Genomic DNA, 16,062 nt, shown 5'->3' on the forward strand with positions numbered 1-16,062 from the left:
CTGCCTTCACCTCTACTGAAAATGGATTTTCAGTAAATTCAAGAACTGTCTTCAGGGATTTGACATCTAGAAACCGAGAAGAAAAATCGGTTTTCAGCTCTGAGATGTACTCCATAAAAAAATCAGGCAAAAAAGACGCATGTTCACTCTGCTGTGTCACGTGCGAGTTGAGGATGGGAAAATAAGTTAAGTCCTTCTCACAAAGCTGATTTGCAAAAAGGGCCAGTCTTGTTTCAAATGCAGAAACATCGCACATCAGAGAAGGCAGGTTTTTTTCTTTGCCTTGAAGTTTAAAATTGAGTGCATTTAAGTAGCGTGTCATTTAAAGTGCAGCAGGGGAGGTTTTAGATTGGACATTAGGAAAAAATTCCTAACTGTCAGGGTGGTCAAATATTGGAATAAATTGCCAAGGGAGGTGGTGGAATCTCCCTCTCTGGAGATATTTAAGAACAGGTTAGATAGACATCTGTCAGGGATGGTGTAGACGGAGCTTGGTCCTGCCTTGAGGGCGGGGGGCTGGACTCGATGACCTCTCGAGGTCCCTTCCAGTCCTATTAGTCTATGATTCTATGATATCAGCGAGAAAAGCCACGTTTAGCAGGAACGTCTCTCTGTCTAAACACAACAGTAAATCCTGAGATCCTTTGCCTTCAAAAACACGTGTGCAGCAGGCAGTAGATCCATAAACCGATCTAACACTTTGCCTTGACTCAGCCATCTAACTTCTGTGAGCATTGCCAACTCCCCATACTGTGTTTCGTACTCCTCCACGAAAGCTCGAAATTGTCTGTTTCAAGGCATTTGCAACAATGAAGTTGACAAATTTTGTGACACTTTCCATTGTGCTCTTGAGAAATCCTCTCTTCAGTTTGCTGCATAACTGTTCTTGGTGTGGAATGCAATGGGATGAAAAGAAATCTGGAAACTGTGGATTTTTCTTCAGCAAAGAAATTAGCTCTGGGTACGTCTACACTACAGCGCTAATTCGAACTAACTTAGTTCGAATTAGTTAATTCGAACTAAGCTAATTCGAACTAACGCGTCTAGAACTAAAAACTAGTTCGAATTAGTGTTTTGCTAATTCGAACTAGCGCGTCCACATTAAGTGGACCCTGAACCAGGCTTAAGGATGGCCGGAAGCAGTGCCAGCAGGGAATCAGAGGAGGACTTAGAGCGTGGAGCTGCTGTCTCAGGCTAGCCGAGGGCTGTGCTTAAAGGGTCCTGACCCCCACCCCAGACAGACAGTTCTCAGGGTGCCCCGCTTGCAAAGCAGTCCTGGCTTGGATTGCCCGGAGTGCCCACACTGGGCACATCACAGCACTCAGCCATCAGCCCAGCTGCACTTGCCGCAGGCTGCCATCTGGGGAGAGGGGGCAATTGGGGGGCTGCAAGAGAGCTTCCACCCCCAGAAGCCCGCAGAGCCAGCCCAGTCCTCCCCATCGGGGGCGCGTACCCCATTCCTCCCTCACCTCCTTCCACTTACCCTTCCCTAGCCCCTTTTCTTGATGTACAAAATAAAGGACAATTGTGTTCAAAAATGGAATCTGTCTTTATTGAACAAAACTGGGGGAGACAGGGAAAAGGAGGTGGGAGAGGGGAAGAGAGAGGCTGGGAGAGGGGAGGGTAACTAAAATGATCAGGGGTTGGGAACAGGTCCAATATGAAGAGAGACTAAAGAGACTGGGACTTTTCAGCTTAGAAAAGAGGAGACGGAGGGGGGACAGGATAGAGGTCTCTAAAAGCAGGAGTTGGGTGGAGAGGGTGCATTCAGAAAAGTTCTTCCTGAGTTCCCATAAAGAAGGACTAGAGAACACCAAAGGAAAGGAATGGGTAGCAGGCTTCAAACTAGTAACAGAAAGTTGTTCTTCACAAAGCAAAGAGTCAACCTGTGGAACTCCTTGCTGCAGGAGGCTGTGAAGGCTAGAACTAGAACAGAATTTAAAGGGACGTGAGATCAAGTCATGGAGGTTGGGTCCATGGAGTGGTCTTAGCCAGGGGGTAGGAGTGGTGTCCCTGCCCAAGGTTTGTGGAAGGCTGGAGAGGGATGGCACGAGACAAATGGCTTGGTCACTGTCTTCGCTCCATCCCCTCCAGGGTCCCTAGTGTTGGCCGCTGTCGGCAGACAGGCTACTGGGCTAGATGGACCTTTGGTCTGACCCAGTACGGCCATTGTAAGCTCAGGGCTCAGGGTCGGGGGTCTCAGTGGACCACCTTGATTTTCATGCACACCTGCTCCTGGGTGGCCAGGCTGGCAGCTCTCCTGCCCTAGCCGGCCACTTTCCTGTGCCTAGTGTGGAGATCATGGACGAGGTCCACGATGTCCGCACTAGCCCAGGCGGGTGCCCGCCTCATGCGGTCTCGGGCAAGCTCCCGGGAGCCGCCAGCCTGGTCCCGGGAAGAGGAGAGGGCTGGGGGGCATCGGGTGGGTGGCTCGATCCATGCCAGGTGCAGGGTCTGCTGGCTGGGTGCTGGCAGGCTTGCACCTGGCACGGGCACCGTAGCCAGCCCGTGCCCCTTTAAGGGGTCCGGGGCCGGGAGGGGGGCAGACGAGTTTCCCTGGTGTTGGCCAGAGTGGCCACCAGGGAAACCTGGGGAGGGCTAGCCTCCCACTAGTTCGAATTAAGGGGCTACACAGCCCTTAATTCGAACTAGTAAGTTCGAACTAGGCTTAATCCTCGTGGAATGAGGATTACCTAGTTCGAACTAAGCGCTCCGTTAGTTCGAATTAAATTCGAATTAGCGGAGCGCTAGTGTAGCGCCTAGGAAAGTTAGTACGAACTAACGTCCGTTAGTTCGAACTAACTTTGTCGTGTAGACATACCCTCCTTCTCTTTTCCAACTATCGGGGGGGGGGGGGGGGGGCAGGGGAGAAGCACCATCTGTTGTTACCAAAGTAAGCTTCTTCAAATCAATGCATTTTCCTGGTCCTTCAAAAATTTCCACCAGCTCAGAATAGACATCCTCTCCCCTAGTTTGACCGCTCAAAGTTAGCAGTGTAAGCATTTCTTCAACATACTTTTTGACATTGAAAAAACACACCCAGATTATGAGCCAAGATACGTCTGAATGATCAGTAGATTCGTCCATTGCCAGACTGAAATACTCAGTGCTTTCAATGTCTTTTAGCAATTTAGAAAACAGATCGCCTGAAATGCTTTCAATTCGTGTTACTGCAGTTGAATCAGACACTTGCAGTTTTGATATTTGTTTAACTATATCCTCATTGTTTTTTAATACTGCAAAAAGTGATTCGCTGCAGTCCAAGAAGCACTGCTTCATCAATTCACCTTAGCTAAATCAAAAAGACCTTTTACCTATGTGCCAAGACATTTTGAAGGAGGCTTCTTTAACGGCATCGCTGTCTTTAACTTACGAACAGAACAGATCTTGTTGAGTACGGTAACCTTTCAGTAAGGAATGTATCTTAGTTTTTCTTAAATTGCTGTCAGGTTGACACATCTTTGAAATCGAGGTGACAAGATTCACAGTGTCGTTGCAGGTTTGTTTTCTTTAATGCAGCGATAGTCTTTTGACAAAGAAGATACATTGGTTTTCCATTTCTCTCTGCAAAAGCCAATTCCATCTCCCAAACAGGGTTGAAAACCCTGTATTCATCCAACAAGCGCCCCTTCTTTGTTGCCATTTTTAATGCTTCTTATTAAACAGAAAATTGTAGACCAGTGTTTTCGGTGTTTAGCTTGAAGTTTCAGGTTGTGCGTTTCTTGGAGTGATTTCACTGTAAAAAGGAAAGTTTCCAAGCCAGACAGCTCCAACCTGGGCGGGGTGGAGGTGCACGAGACAGGCCGGACACGAGAGGCAAAACGGGACAGGTGTCCGGGAGCCCCGTCCTGGATTCCCAGCAGGGCTGACGTCCCCATGCGGGAGTCTGTTGCTCCCTGCGGGACGGAGGCAGGGCCGCCCGGCCACGGCGCTGGACCCAAACGTGGCCAGTGTGAGCCGGTCAGCACCTCTCAGGCGCTGCCCGCAAGGCTAAGCAGCCAGCACATCCCACAAAGCCCCAGTGCTCCCGGCACCTTCTGCCTGGGGGCTAGAAACGCCAACACCCTGTACCCGTCTATTCCCGCCAGCCTGTCCGCTTGTGTCTTTCAGTGCTCACCCCGCCTGGGAGACACCTCGCCGGTGTGGAGCCTATTTCCAGTCAGAGCCGGATGGAGGCATGGGCGAGCCAGCAGGTGCCCAAGGCGCCAACCAATGGGGGGCGCCTGATGGCAGTTGTAAGGGCTGCCCGCCGGCCCCAGATCACTGTGTGCATAGCACAAGTTTCCTTCTGGGGCTGGATCCCGGGAAGCAGAGGCCATGTACTAGCTTAGTGCCTGACCCTGTCCGGTCCGTACAAGCTCCACTCAAGGAGCTTTGTAGGCCAGTGAGGGGGGATTTGAGAGCAGCCTTCAACTTCCTGAAGGGGGTTCCAAAGAGGCTGGAGAGAGGCTGTTCTCAGTGGTGACAGATGCAGAACAAGGAGCAATGGGCTCAAGTTGCAGTGGGGGAGGTCCAGGTTGGACATTAGGAAAAACTATTTCCCTAGGCGGGTGGGAAGCGCTGGGCTGGGTTCCCTAGGGAGGGGTGGAATCTCCATCCCTGGAGGTGTTTAAGTCCCGGCTTGCCCAAGGCCTGGCTGGGCTGATTGCGTTGGGATTGGTCCTGCCTTGGGCAGGGGGCTGGATTCAATGACTCCGGAGGTCTCTTCCAGCCTTAATCTTCTATGATTCTCGGGATTATCTATTATTATGGGAGGCATCTCCTTCTGAGTGCTCAAGCACAGGAGATCTGGGTCATATTCCCAGTTGTCCAAGTGGCCCAGTGCTGGCCCTCGGGCAAACCGTTTCCTCTCGGCCGGCTCCGGTTTTCTCTCGGAATTCCTCCCGACCTCACAGGGCTGCGGGGAGGGCGACGTGTCCATGCAGGAAGGACGCTGGCTAGAGCTGTGCCAAGGCACGGAGAATATGGCAGCGCCCACCCCCTTTCAGTCCTCCAGGAGCATGGGTCAGAGCTCGTCGTGCACCCGGCCCCTGGCCCAGGCAGGGGAAACTCATGATCCAACCAGCCGACCGAATTCCGGCTGGTCACGGCATGTGTCACCTACGACGTGTCGCACACGCTACAAGGAGGACAGTCCTCCGGAGAGAGGCCTTGTGCAGACTCGGAAAAAAGGGGTGTGGGGGGAGAGAGGGCTCCAGAGTCTCTGAAATCCTGAGCACCAGGGGTAGGTGCAGGCCCAGGCAGGTGAGTAACCCCCGTGGGGACCCAGAGAAAGCCAGAGCTAAGGCAAACAAGACAATGGAGACCTGCCCTCTCCCCTTGCTCAGACCTCCAGGAGCAGCTCCTGCCCCGGCCTGGCCCACAGCCTCTGTCGCTGCGCAGGCCCAGGCAGAGATGTCACAGTAGAAGTGGAGGAGCCGCCATTGAGGGGGGCTTACCCTGGCCAGCTCCTGGTTCTTCTCCTCCAGCTGACTCTCCAGCTGCCGCAGATGCTCCTCGATGCTCCCGTGCCGCTCCTCTGCCTAGGAAAACCCAAGCAAGCGTCTAGGAGAAGCCAGCACACGAGGCTTCAGAGAGCCGGCTCCCGGCCCGAGAACCGCACCCTGCTGCACCCGGGCGCCGCGGTGGCTGGGAGGCCGGGGGTGTCCCCAGGCGCATCCGCGGGGCCTGCTCACTCAGCAGCTCTCCGCCGGGCTTGGGGGCTGGGGGGCCCTCGCCGGGGGTCCGATGGGCCTTGTGCACTGGGCCTGGCTCTCGGGTGCTGAGAGCCTTGTTCAAACACACGACAGGCGTTCGTGGCTCACTCACAGTGTGATGAGGCTGGGCAGCGAACTGCCTATCTTGGTGTCCCCCGGCCCCTGTCCCCGCCCCTCACATTTCCACTTAACTGCGCTGCAACCAGCAGGGGAATCCTTCTCCCCGCTTGGCAGGGGCTTCCCCTCTTGGGGGTCAATCCCTTCCGCAGGAGCCGGCAGACACCCACACACGGCGCCCCCAGCCTCTGTCACCCTTCGCAGGCAGGATCCTGGGAGGCAAGGGGCAGCCATGGCTGGGCACAGCCTACTGAGCACCCAGCAAAGGCCAGCAGGGTCCGCAGCCAGGCAGGAGCAGGGCCACGGAGGAGGCTGATGCCAAAGGCCCCAGCGGCTGCTGCACCGCTCCTGCCCCGGGGCTCTCGTGGGCTGTCAGAGACGCTCCTCGGCCGAGGTGCCGGCTGGGTGTCTGGGCTCCCTGGCGGGCAGCAGATGGCAGAATTACTCCGGGGTGGGGCACTGGAATGGAGGCGCCAATGAGGGACCCAGACGCCTCCACCTCCCAGAGCCGCAGACAGCAGGAAGGGTGGGCGTGGCCTTGGCTGCCTAAGCCACGCCTCCTCGCCGCCTGCACTCCTCTCTCCCATCCCCAACAACCCCCATTGGTTCAGGCCACCGCGCTGCTGGCAACCGCCTGCCCCGCTTGCGAGGGCACGCCCAGCTCTCTCCCCATGCCCCCTCTTCCTACAGCCTCTCCACAGAGCAAGCCCCCAGCCAGGGGCCTCTGCTCCTCTCCCTAAGGCAGGGCAGTGGGAGGCAGGTCAGGCGAGGACACGGGGGGCAGGGAAGGGAAATGGTCCCCAGAAGCCGGCGCCGGTGCAGGGGGGGGCGGCAGCCATAAAAAGGGAAGACGAGGAGGACAAAGGGGGGGGGAGGCAGGGATCGTGGAGGGAGGATCGAGGATAAACGGGCAGAAGGCGCGGCGGATGGAGAACTGCCTGTGGGCTGACGCGTTGAGGCGGTTAGCCCCGTCAGCCAGGTGGGTGGCGTCCTGAGGGAGCACCCCCACCGTAGGGCCCTGGGCTGGGGCCTGGAGAGAGGGTGGGCCCAGGCCCCCTCAACCGCCAAGCGGGGTAATTGTGCAAAAAGCATTCCCGGCCACGCAGACGGAGGGAGCGCGGTCGGGAGGTCTGAGACAAGGACCGAGAAGGAAGGGGGCCCCCAACGTAGGGGGACGGACCCTTTCACCCCCACCCAGCGACGGCTCCGGGTGAGGTGCCCTCCGCCCGTCCGTGCCGACACGGGGAAGGCGCGTGTGGCACCCCGAGGCGCAGGCTCACCCGGCCCCGGGGCTGCAAGCTGAAGCGAGGCGGAGTCAGACTAGGGAACAGCTCTCACCGGGATGGGGGGGGGGGGGGTCACCGACCCCAGGCTCAACTTACCAGGGGCGGGGGGTGGACTCTCCAGCACCAGCCGTTTGAAACCCGGAGGGAGGGGCTGTTTCCCCAGACAAGCTGCTCCAGCTGAGAGAGGAATTAACTCGGGGCGGTTCTGGGGGCCGTGCTATGCAAACCGGGGGGTTCCAGGGCCTCAGAATGGCTGAGCAACGGGGATGGGATGGGGTGGAGTGGGGGCTGTTCTCTGGGGAAAGTCTCCCCAGGGCCTGGGTAGGAGGTCACCCCGTCTCCCCGGCCCACGTACCTTGGTAAGGGCTGCTATCCGCTGGGCGAGCTCTGCCTCCACCTCCGGCAGCGTCTCCGCCTTCCTCATCGTCTGCTGCAGCTTCTGCTCCGCCAGCTCCAGCAGCTCCTGGAGGTGCCGAGCCTTCTCCTCGCACTGCCGGGCAAGGCAGAGGAGACGCTCTTAGCTGCGAGTCGCTGGGCCCTGCGTCCCCCCCATCTGACAAGCAAAGAGGGAGGGCCAGGGAATCCTGCCCCCATGGGGGGGGGTGAATTCCAGGGCCCCTCCCAGAGACTGGGGTCCAATGAAAGCCCCCCGCTTGGCTAATCTCCCCTGACAGATATTGCCAGCAGGAGGGCTTTGACTCCTTATTAATTGTTTGTTTCCCCTCTTAACACGGCTGTGAATGTTCTCACTAGGCATAGAGGGGACAAGTCATTCCGGAATCCTGCTAACTTCTTCACATCAGTCATGTCTTGTGGCGGTGAGTTCCACAGGTTAATTGTGCAGGATGGAAAAAAGCACCCCCACCCCCCACACAGTAACTTTTGGCTGGCTCTAGGGCTGGCAGTTGGATCTAGGCCTGCAACTCTGCCGGGACACTCCTGCTGAGATTCAGTGGAGGTGTCTACCAGGGGTTGAGTCCAGCCCAGCACCCGCACCTGCCGAGGGACGGCAGGACAGGTGTGGGGACGCCTGTGCTGGTTTAGGAATATTACAGATCCCGTCTCTTTGGCCTGTGTTGCGTGTGACGTGGTTACCAGCGGTTCGCTGATGCAGGGTCACTCACAAGCAAGACAAGCACTGTAGACGGCCAAAGCTTTGGAAACCGCAGCTCTAACCACGGGATCTAGGCAGGAAAAACGGGAGCAAAGACCTTTGGGGGGATACGAGGCAAGTCCATGAAGGACGGAGCAGAGAGCTGCAGCCCCCCAAGGCTGGAGAGACTGGGAGCAGTGAGGTCCAGCGGAGCGACCCAGGCAGGTTCCCAAGGTGCAGCGCGCTGGCCGGGGAGCAGAACTGTGGCCTTGCACCCCGAGAGAGGGGAAACGCAGCTGGCCCTGGAGCCGGGACAAGGGGCTGCTGATGGGCAGGGGCGGGGGGATCTCCCCGGGGCAGGATGGCAGCTCCAGACAGGACGCTGGGCGGCCGGGACGGCCTGGGGCCCCTGCCGAGCCTTTCCCCCTGCCCAGGCTGCTGCTGCCACGCCCGGCAGGGCCCAGCACCTGGCGATGCAGAGACTCCTTGTTGGCCAGCTCGCTCTCCAGCTTGTCGTTGAGGTCGTGGATGGAGGTGGCTTCCCTCTGGGCTGCCAGGTAGCGCTTCTCCAGCGTGGTGATCCTCTCCTCCATGTCGTCCTTCTGGGCCAGAGCCTGCCGGGACAGGGCGCGAGCGTCACCCGCCGAGCCTGGCCCTGCCCGAGGGGGGCGCGGAGCAGCAGGCGCCCAGGGGACACGGCTGGACAGCAAGCGGGGCCCCGGCATGGCCCAGACGCGCCCGAAAGCCCCGATCCAAGTGTCAGGCCCTGCAGAGGGGCCACCCCACTGCCAGCAGTAACGCCCCGGCCCCGCCCCCCACGTCACACGGCCGTGGGCCAGCGGCAGCGTGGGGGCTGCGCGTGCAAGGGGGCAGCGCAGACCATCAGCGGGCGCGGCAGCCGCTCGGCACCTCGCGCTGGCCCTCCCGGCTGCCCAAAGCAGTGGCCTCTTTCCAAAACAAGGGGGGGGCCTTTAACAGCGACGTCGCCTTTCCCCCGGCGTAAAACAGGGGCGGGGGGGCGAGAGACGCGTCCCCCAGGGGAGCCCTGCACCCTTCGCGCCTCTCCTGCCCGCGGCGCCGCCCTGCCCCGCCCCCGCTCTGCCCTGGCCCCGCTGCTGCTCGGTTTCCCCCACCACTGCGCCCCATGGACTTCTCTCCCCGTGGCCCTTCCCTCCTCCCCCCGCCTCTCCCCGCGGCCCTTCCCTCCTCCCCCCGCCTCTCCCCGCGGCCCTTCCCTCCTCCCCCCGCCTCTCCCCGCGGCCCTTCCCTCCTCCCCCCGCCTCTCCCCGCGGCCCTTCCCTCCTCCCCCCGCCTCTCCCCGCGGCCCTTCCCTCCTCCCCCCACCTCTCCCCGCGGCCCTTCCCTCCTCCCCCCGCCTCTCCCCGCGGCCCTTCCCTCCTCCCCCCGCCTCTCCCCGCGGCCCTTCCCTCCTCCCCCCACCTCTCCCCGCGGCCCTTCCCGCCTCCCCCCGACTCTCCCCGTGGCCCTTCCCGCCTCCCCCTGACTCTCCCCGTGGCCCTTCCCTCCTCCCCCCGCCGTTCCCCGTGGCCCTTCCCTCCTCCCCCCGCTGCTCCCCATGGCCCTTCCCTCCTCCCCCCACCTCTCCCCGTGGCCCTTCCCGCCTCCCCCCGACTCTCCCCGTGGCCCTTCCCTCCTCCCCCCGCCGCTGCCCGTGGCCCTTCCCTCCTCCCCCCGCCGCTCCCCGTGGCCCTTCCCTCCTCCCCTCCACCTCTCCCCGTGGCCCTTCCCTCCTCCCCCCACCTCTCCCCGTGGCCCTTCCCGCCTCCCCCCGACTCTCCCCGTGGCCCTTCCCGCCTCCCCCCGACTCTCCCCGTGCTCCTTCCCGCCTCCCCCCGACTCTCCCCGTGCCCCTTCCCTCCCCCTGCCTCTCCCCGTGGCCCTTGCCGCCTCCCCCCGCCTCTCCCCGTGGCCCTTGCCGCCTCCTCCCGCCTCCCCCCGTGGCCCTTGCCGCCTCATCTTTCCCCACAAGGGCCCCACCTCCTGCCACCTCCCTCCCCCACCTCAGGGATGCACGGGTGGCGGGGGCCTCGCGGGGGGCAGGAGAGCAGGGCTCAGCCAGGCAGCGGGGGCCTCCTCGGGGAAGGGGCTCAGGGAGGGGAAGAGGAGGCCCCCAGAGTCTGGCAGCGGGTCAGTGGCGGCTTAGCCAGTGATTCCTGCCGCCCGTGCAACAAGGATGCTGCCTGCAGGCCTGGAGGCCAGATGGGCCTGTCTCCGCCCGGCGGCCGGACGCTGCCCGTGCTGCTCAGCGCGCAGGGACTGGGCATGCGGCCGGAGCCCCTGACCTCGCGCAGATCCCGCTGGCACTTGGTGCTCATCTCTTCCGATTTGATGAGATCCTTCCGGGCCGTGCCTAGATCCTCCTCCAGCTCGGCCACGCTGGCCACCAGCGCCGCCAGCCGCTCCTTGGCCTGCGCCAGCTCCGAGTTCTGCTTCTCCAGCAGCTCCTGCAGCTCCACCACCAGGCTGGCCTCGTCGCCGGGGTGCATGGACCCGTTGGGCAGCCTCTGCAAAGCCCAAGGCAGAAGGCTGCAGCGCCGAGGGGCAGCCGCAGCTCCGGGAGCTCGGGCGTGTCCCCGACCTCCCGGCTGGCGCCTTCCGGAGGGCCCAGAGGAGGGATATGGAGCCTTCCGTGTGTGTGGGGCGGGAGCGGGCCCAAGCCTCGGCTCTCACCACGGCCTCACGCCACTTCCCTCCCCCAGAAGCGGGGCACCCTGACTGGCATGTCCCGTGAGCAGGAGGCGAGGAGAAGGATCGCGGAGCGTCAGGGAACCAGCTCTGTGCCCAGGCACGGGGGGAAAGAGGAAAACAAGCCACCCCGGAAGCCCCCACGCCGCCGGGTTCCCGCCCCGCTGCAGGCCTGGGACAGCGCAGGCCACCCCGCTCCCCTGAAGGGCCCCTCACCTTCCGCAGACTCTTCTGCCCTGGCTCCTTGTCCTCCACCCTTTTCTCATCCTCCCCGACCGGGGCTTCCCTCTGCGCCGGGCCCTGCTGCAGGGTCGTCACCTGCGAAAGCCGCCACGGTCAGGCTGGCGCCCCCAGCCCTAACTCGAATGCCCCACCCCTCTCCCAGCCGGGGCTGTGGGCACGAACCGACATCGCGGTTCACAGCCATCGACTTGAGGGACCCTTGGCCTGGGTGGCACCGGCCAGAGAACCGTCCCAGGGACTCCAGCCCCTCGCTTCTGGCCGAGCTAGAGCCAAGCCGGGCCCGGGGCCTGCAACGCCCAGCCTTAGCCGCACACAAGGGACTAGCCGCCCCGGGCCCTGGAGAACGCACTAAGTCGGTACCAAGGAGCAGATCCTGCGCCAGTGGAAACTGGGGCTCTCATGACACCCCAATGCAGCGACGCCCGGTCACGGCGAGGCGCTGGCCTGGGTCCCTACCCACCCCGCCCCCAACATGCAGACGCCCAGGAGGGGGCGGAATCGGGCACCCCGGGGCCTGGCTCGGAGAAACGGGATGGAACCGAGGCAAGAAAATCAGGCTGAAGAGGAGGAAAACTCCTGGAAAGCGAGGTCGGCCGTGCCCCCAGCTGTGCCCTGCCACGGACATGCACCGTCGCCCTGCCCTGGCATAGGGCCCCCAGCAGGGCCAGGCTGCTGCATAGGGAGGGAGGGCAGGCACTGGGGTGAGAGGCCAAAGAGAGGAAAATCAGAACCCGCCGGTCCCTGGCCTCGGCTCCCATTCGCCTCCCCACGCTGCAGCCCAGCCAGCTCCAGGCGCCCCACGCAGCTCAGCCGCCTTGTCAAAAGCTGCCCCACTGGTGGGAGGAGTCAGCAGCCCAGCAGCTGCCCACAGCATTGCCCCATGGCTGTGAGAACTCCTGCTCCTGCCCCGCCCCACTTTGCCTCCCTCCATCTGCTCTGACCCGCTGACTGTGGCTCTAACCACTGGGCACAACGCCCCACATGCCGCTCGGCCCCGGCCCAGGCAGGACCCCCGCACACTCTGCCTTTCTGCTTGCACGCGGTTCAGGAGCCTGGGCTGTGCTGCCCACGCCCCCTGGTGCGCGCCCGGCGTGCGATGCACAAGAAGGCTGGTGCACATGGTTCTAGCCAGAGCCCAAGCCGGCCCCGCGCAGCAGCAGCCCTGCTCATACGCCAGCAGGTCACACACGGCTCCTGTCGGGGGGGGGGGGAGGGCGGCTGGACTCCAGTCCTGGGAATGGCTCTCCCCCCAGGGCCAGTGGGCAAGGGGGGGGCGTCCACAGAGCTGGGAGCAGCAAGCCCAGAGGCGGGGGGTTCAACGATCAAACAGGCTTAAGGCAGGAGTCGCCCAATCAGGTGCCTGCTGCTCCGGGCCATACAAAGGGGGGCGGGATGCAGCATTTCTTTCAGCTGCAACCTAAGTTCCCTCCGCGCTGCGCAGCCGCCTATGGGCCCCATGCAGGGGCGTAAGGCTGAGGCCCCCCCATGCATGTGATGCAGTGGGGGGGCGCCTTTCCCCACAGGCCCGGCACAGATCTCCCCCCGACTTTCTGCAGCCAGTGGAGAGACACCCCTCCCTCCCCCGCCCAGCCCTGTCACGGACATGCCACGGAAGCGACTCCTCGACTAGCCAATCAGCAGAAGCTTATCGGACAGTCCAGTCCAGTCGTGACTCGGCTAGTCGCTGCCCCCCACCCCCGTCGCTGCCGTGGGGAGCTTAAGCCGGTTCCCCCCCAGCACCGTCTGCGCGGGGGGCAAGGGGACCACGTACGAGTCGGGAATCAGCCGATTCCCAGCTCGCACCTGGTCCCCCCGCGGCGCTTCAGCCTTTTGAATGCAGGAAGAGCCTGCTGGCTCTTCGTACATTTAAAGGGCAGAGCCGCAGCGGGGTCAGCGGTGGAGCCAGGAGCTTATCAACTAGTCGGTGGAAATTCCCTCGACTAGTCAGTGAGTTGATGAAACCCAATTTAACATCCCTAATGCCACGGCCAGGGGAGAGGTACCCCTCCCCCCAGCCCAGGAGCTGCTGCAGGCAGAGAGACTGGGGGGGCCCTGGCTCCTGGCTGTAGCTCCCAGGGAGCCTGTACCCCTCATCTCCAGGCCCACCCAAAGCCCACACCTGCAGCCAGTCTCCCCCCGCCCCATGCGCTCCAACTCCCAGCCCTGAAAGCCCCTCGGTGCCTCCCCGACCAAATGCATTTTGTCATGAGCAACAGCAAGGGTGTGACGGATGTGTGACCCTTCACCGCCACACGGGTGCACATAATAAAATTCATTCCGCACATGCGTGGGGGAAAACTAGAGGCTGCCCAGGCTGCACCAAGGGGTTCCAGCTCCTCAGGAAGCCCGTGGCTGCCCAGATCAATGTCAGTAGCAGACGAGTCCCCCCCAGACTCCGAGGTGGGATCCCAAAGCCCCCTCTTACCTGCTGACGGGCGCTTGCCAGCTGCTCTTCTAGGGTTGTCACGCGCTCTAAGGCCGCTCGCAAGCGCTCTCTCACCTGCGGGCATTGGGAACAAGGGGACAGGCTGGTCCCTTCGCTAGCGGCAAGGCCGGGGGAAGGGCCGGAAGAAGAGATTTCCAAGGAGCGTTTTGCTGTGCTAAGAGCCAAGCTGGCTTGGGACGGGGCAGAGTTCCTGCCCAGCCTGCAAAGAGCCGACAATCGCTAGGCCGGCCGGCCTGCCGAGCTCCCAGCAGAGAAGCCGGGACAGCGGATGGTGACAGTCAGCAGCTAAGCGAGTGGCTGCCCAGGCTGGGGGCTGTGGGGCCGGGCGGCTGGCAGGGGGCCAGAGGGACGTGAGACTGGCAGGGCGACCAGGCTGCAAGCAATCGCTGCTGGCGGAGGAGCCAGCCACAGCACGTCTCACGTGGCCGAGCAAGCCAGGGGCCCTCGTCCCCCGCAGGGAGGTGAACCCGCAGAGGCACCTCTGAACCCTGGCTCCTCTGGGCCCAGGGACAGCGCCTGGGGCGCGGGGTGGTGAGGGAGCAGAGGGGGGCCACAGAACAGGATCACTGGGCTGCCCCTGCGCTCCGGGCTGGGGGCCCTGCTCACGGCTTTATGTTCCCGTTTTCTCCTCCTTCACGTGGCCGGAGGGGCTTCCCTCCCGCCGTTCTCTGCTGCACTCGGACGCTGGGCTCGCGAGCGGGGAAGCATTGCCTCTCCGAGCCGAGCCGCCCGGCCTGGCCAAGAGGCCACCTGGGCGGCAGCGTGCCTCTCGGACAGGTGAGGTGGCACAGGAGAGAGCAGGGGGTCGGGTAGGACACCAGAGACACAGTCAGGAGAAACAGGCCGATACCGAGAAACAGACCCAGGCCCAGCTGCTGTGGATGGGCCTCCCATGGGGCAGGGCGCATGGGTGGTAGGTGAAGGTAGGGCTGGGAAGGCAAACCCCGAATCCCACCCCTTCTGCTCAGGCCCCGCCCCCACACACCACGGGGAGGGAGGGTGGCGTGCGGCCCCCCAGCACCAAGGGAAGGGAGGAGAGCACATGGCCCCAACTTCCCAGAACCTGGAGCACCCGTGGGTGGGCGCTGGGGCAGCAACACTCCATGCCCCGTACTCCTGCCGTCGGTGTGCTGGGGGCGGGGCCGTGCCTGGCGGCTAGGGAAGGCAAGGCCTTCCCCTGCCTATGACACCGGCCGCCCCGGAGGTTTGAAGCTAGACAGGACAGAGCCCTGCAGGGAGGCTCTGCCGACCCGTCTGCCCCTTGCGCCAGCAGCCGGCAGGGGAGGCGGGAGCCGGCGGCACAGAGCAAGTGGCTCTGAAGCGCGGTGTCGACCAGCCAGCACTCCCTCCCGGAGAGGTCTCGCGAGGGGGGTGATCGCCTGCGGGTTCCCTCTGGGAGCTGCCTGCCCCTAGGCCCTCACAAAGACGGAGGGGGCTGGGCGCCAGCCAGAGCCAGCCCGGGGGGCCGTGTCCCAGGTGCGGGGCAGCTGGCGATGGCCGGGGGCCGCCCCAGCTTGCTCCAGCCCCGCTGCGGCCCAGCTCACCTTTTCATCCAGCGCCTTGTGATGTTCGAACAGCGACTTGAGCGCTTTGAGGACTTCCACCTCGCTGGAGACGCCGGACGGGGACTGGGCCTGTCGCTTCACCACCGTCATCCTGAGCGAGCGCTCGTGCCGCGACACCAGGCACTCCAGGTGCTCCAGCAAGAGCTGCGAGAGGGAGGGAGAGGCCGTCGCCGCCTGCCGGGCCCTGCTCTCTGGCATCCGGACAGGCCGTTTCTTTCCTTTCCAGTTCCAGAACAGGCTCACGGCCGCCCCCCATGCGGGCGACGGAGCAGGGCACGTGCTCCACCTCCTGCCCACTGCGCTGTGTGCGGGAGGATCCGGAGACCCCTCCTCACCCAGCTGCAAAGCCCAAAGCGATGCCCGGAGTAGCCACCCTACCCTACGCCCAGCCCCGGGGAAAGCGGACAATGAGCAGCCTGCAAACCCAGCCCCCAGCCCCGTCGCTCACGGGCCTCGCCTGGCCCTGAGCACACACACCCTGCGGTGACACGGACAGGCCAAGCTACACCGATCCCTGCTGAGCCGCCTCGCGGCTCCCCCGACCGGCACACCGCCCAGGCTGGCAGTGGGGGGAGGGGAAGGGCAGTTTGGCCTAGGGGTTGCTGCGGGTGAGGTTCTTTAGCAAAGCTGGGGGCAGGGCGGGGCCAGGAGGGGTTTCTATAGAGTAGGACTGAGGCGTCCACAGACCGCGATGGAGCGAGTGTGATCTCCAGGGGCTCTGGAGAGGGGAGCTCAGTTCCCAAGCAGACAGGACTCGGGGCAGAACGAGACCCCGCCTTGGCCTGGCAACTCTGCACACGCAAAACCAAACCCCTTTGCCCTACCCCCGCCCCTCCTCTAAGGCACTGTCCCTGCCCCCACTCACTGCATCTTCCTCCCCCCCCCGCCCCCCGCTTCCCTCAGCAGACTC

The 16,062-nt window shown here is 62.8% G+C and overlaps 1 protein-coding gene across 6 annotated transcripts in view; it reads right to left on the reverse strand.

Annotated features, from left to right (window-relative positions):
* PPFIA4 (PPFI scaffold protein A4) overlaps positions 1 to 16,062 on the reverse strand; it is a 143,412-nt gene that overhangs the window by 51,302 nt on the left and 76,048 nt on the right. For all 6 annotated transcript variants that reach the window (XM_075910026.1, XM_075910022.1, XM_075910023.1 and 3 more), the window contains exons 4-10: positions 15,132 to 15,296; positions 13,567 to 13,641; positions 11,115 to 11,216; positions 10,496 to 10,717; positions 8,660 to 8,806; positions 7,455 to 7,589; positions 5,439 to 5,522 (exon numbers count right to left, since the gene is read on the reverse strand). In XM_075910026.1, the coding sequence (XP_075766141.1) occupies positions 5,439 to 5,522; positions 7,455 to 7,589; positions 8,660 to 8,806; positions 10,496 to 10,717; positions 11,115 to 11,216; positions 13,567 to 13,641; positions 15,132 to 15,296 (930 nt within the window). The remainder of the gene's footprint in view (positions 1 to 5,438; positions 5,523 to 7,454; positions 7,590 to 8,659; positions 8,807 to 10,495; positions 10,718 to 11,114; positions 11,217 to 13,566; positions 13,642 to 15,131; positions 15,297 to 16,062) is intronic.

The sequence above is a fragment of the Pelodiscus sinensis genome, chromosome 27 (assembly GCF_049634645.1).
Source record: "Pelodiscus sinensis isolate JC-2024 chromosome 27, ASM4963464v1, whole genome shotgun sequence".
In the NCBI taxonomy this organism is placed as follows: domain Eukaryota; kingdom Metazoa; phylum Chordata; order Testudines; family Trionychidae; genus Pelodiscus; species Pelodiscus sinensis.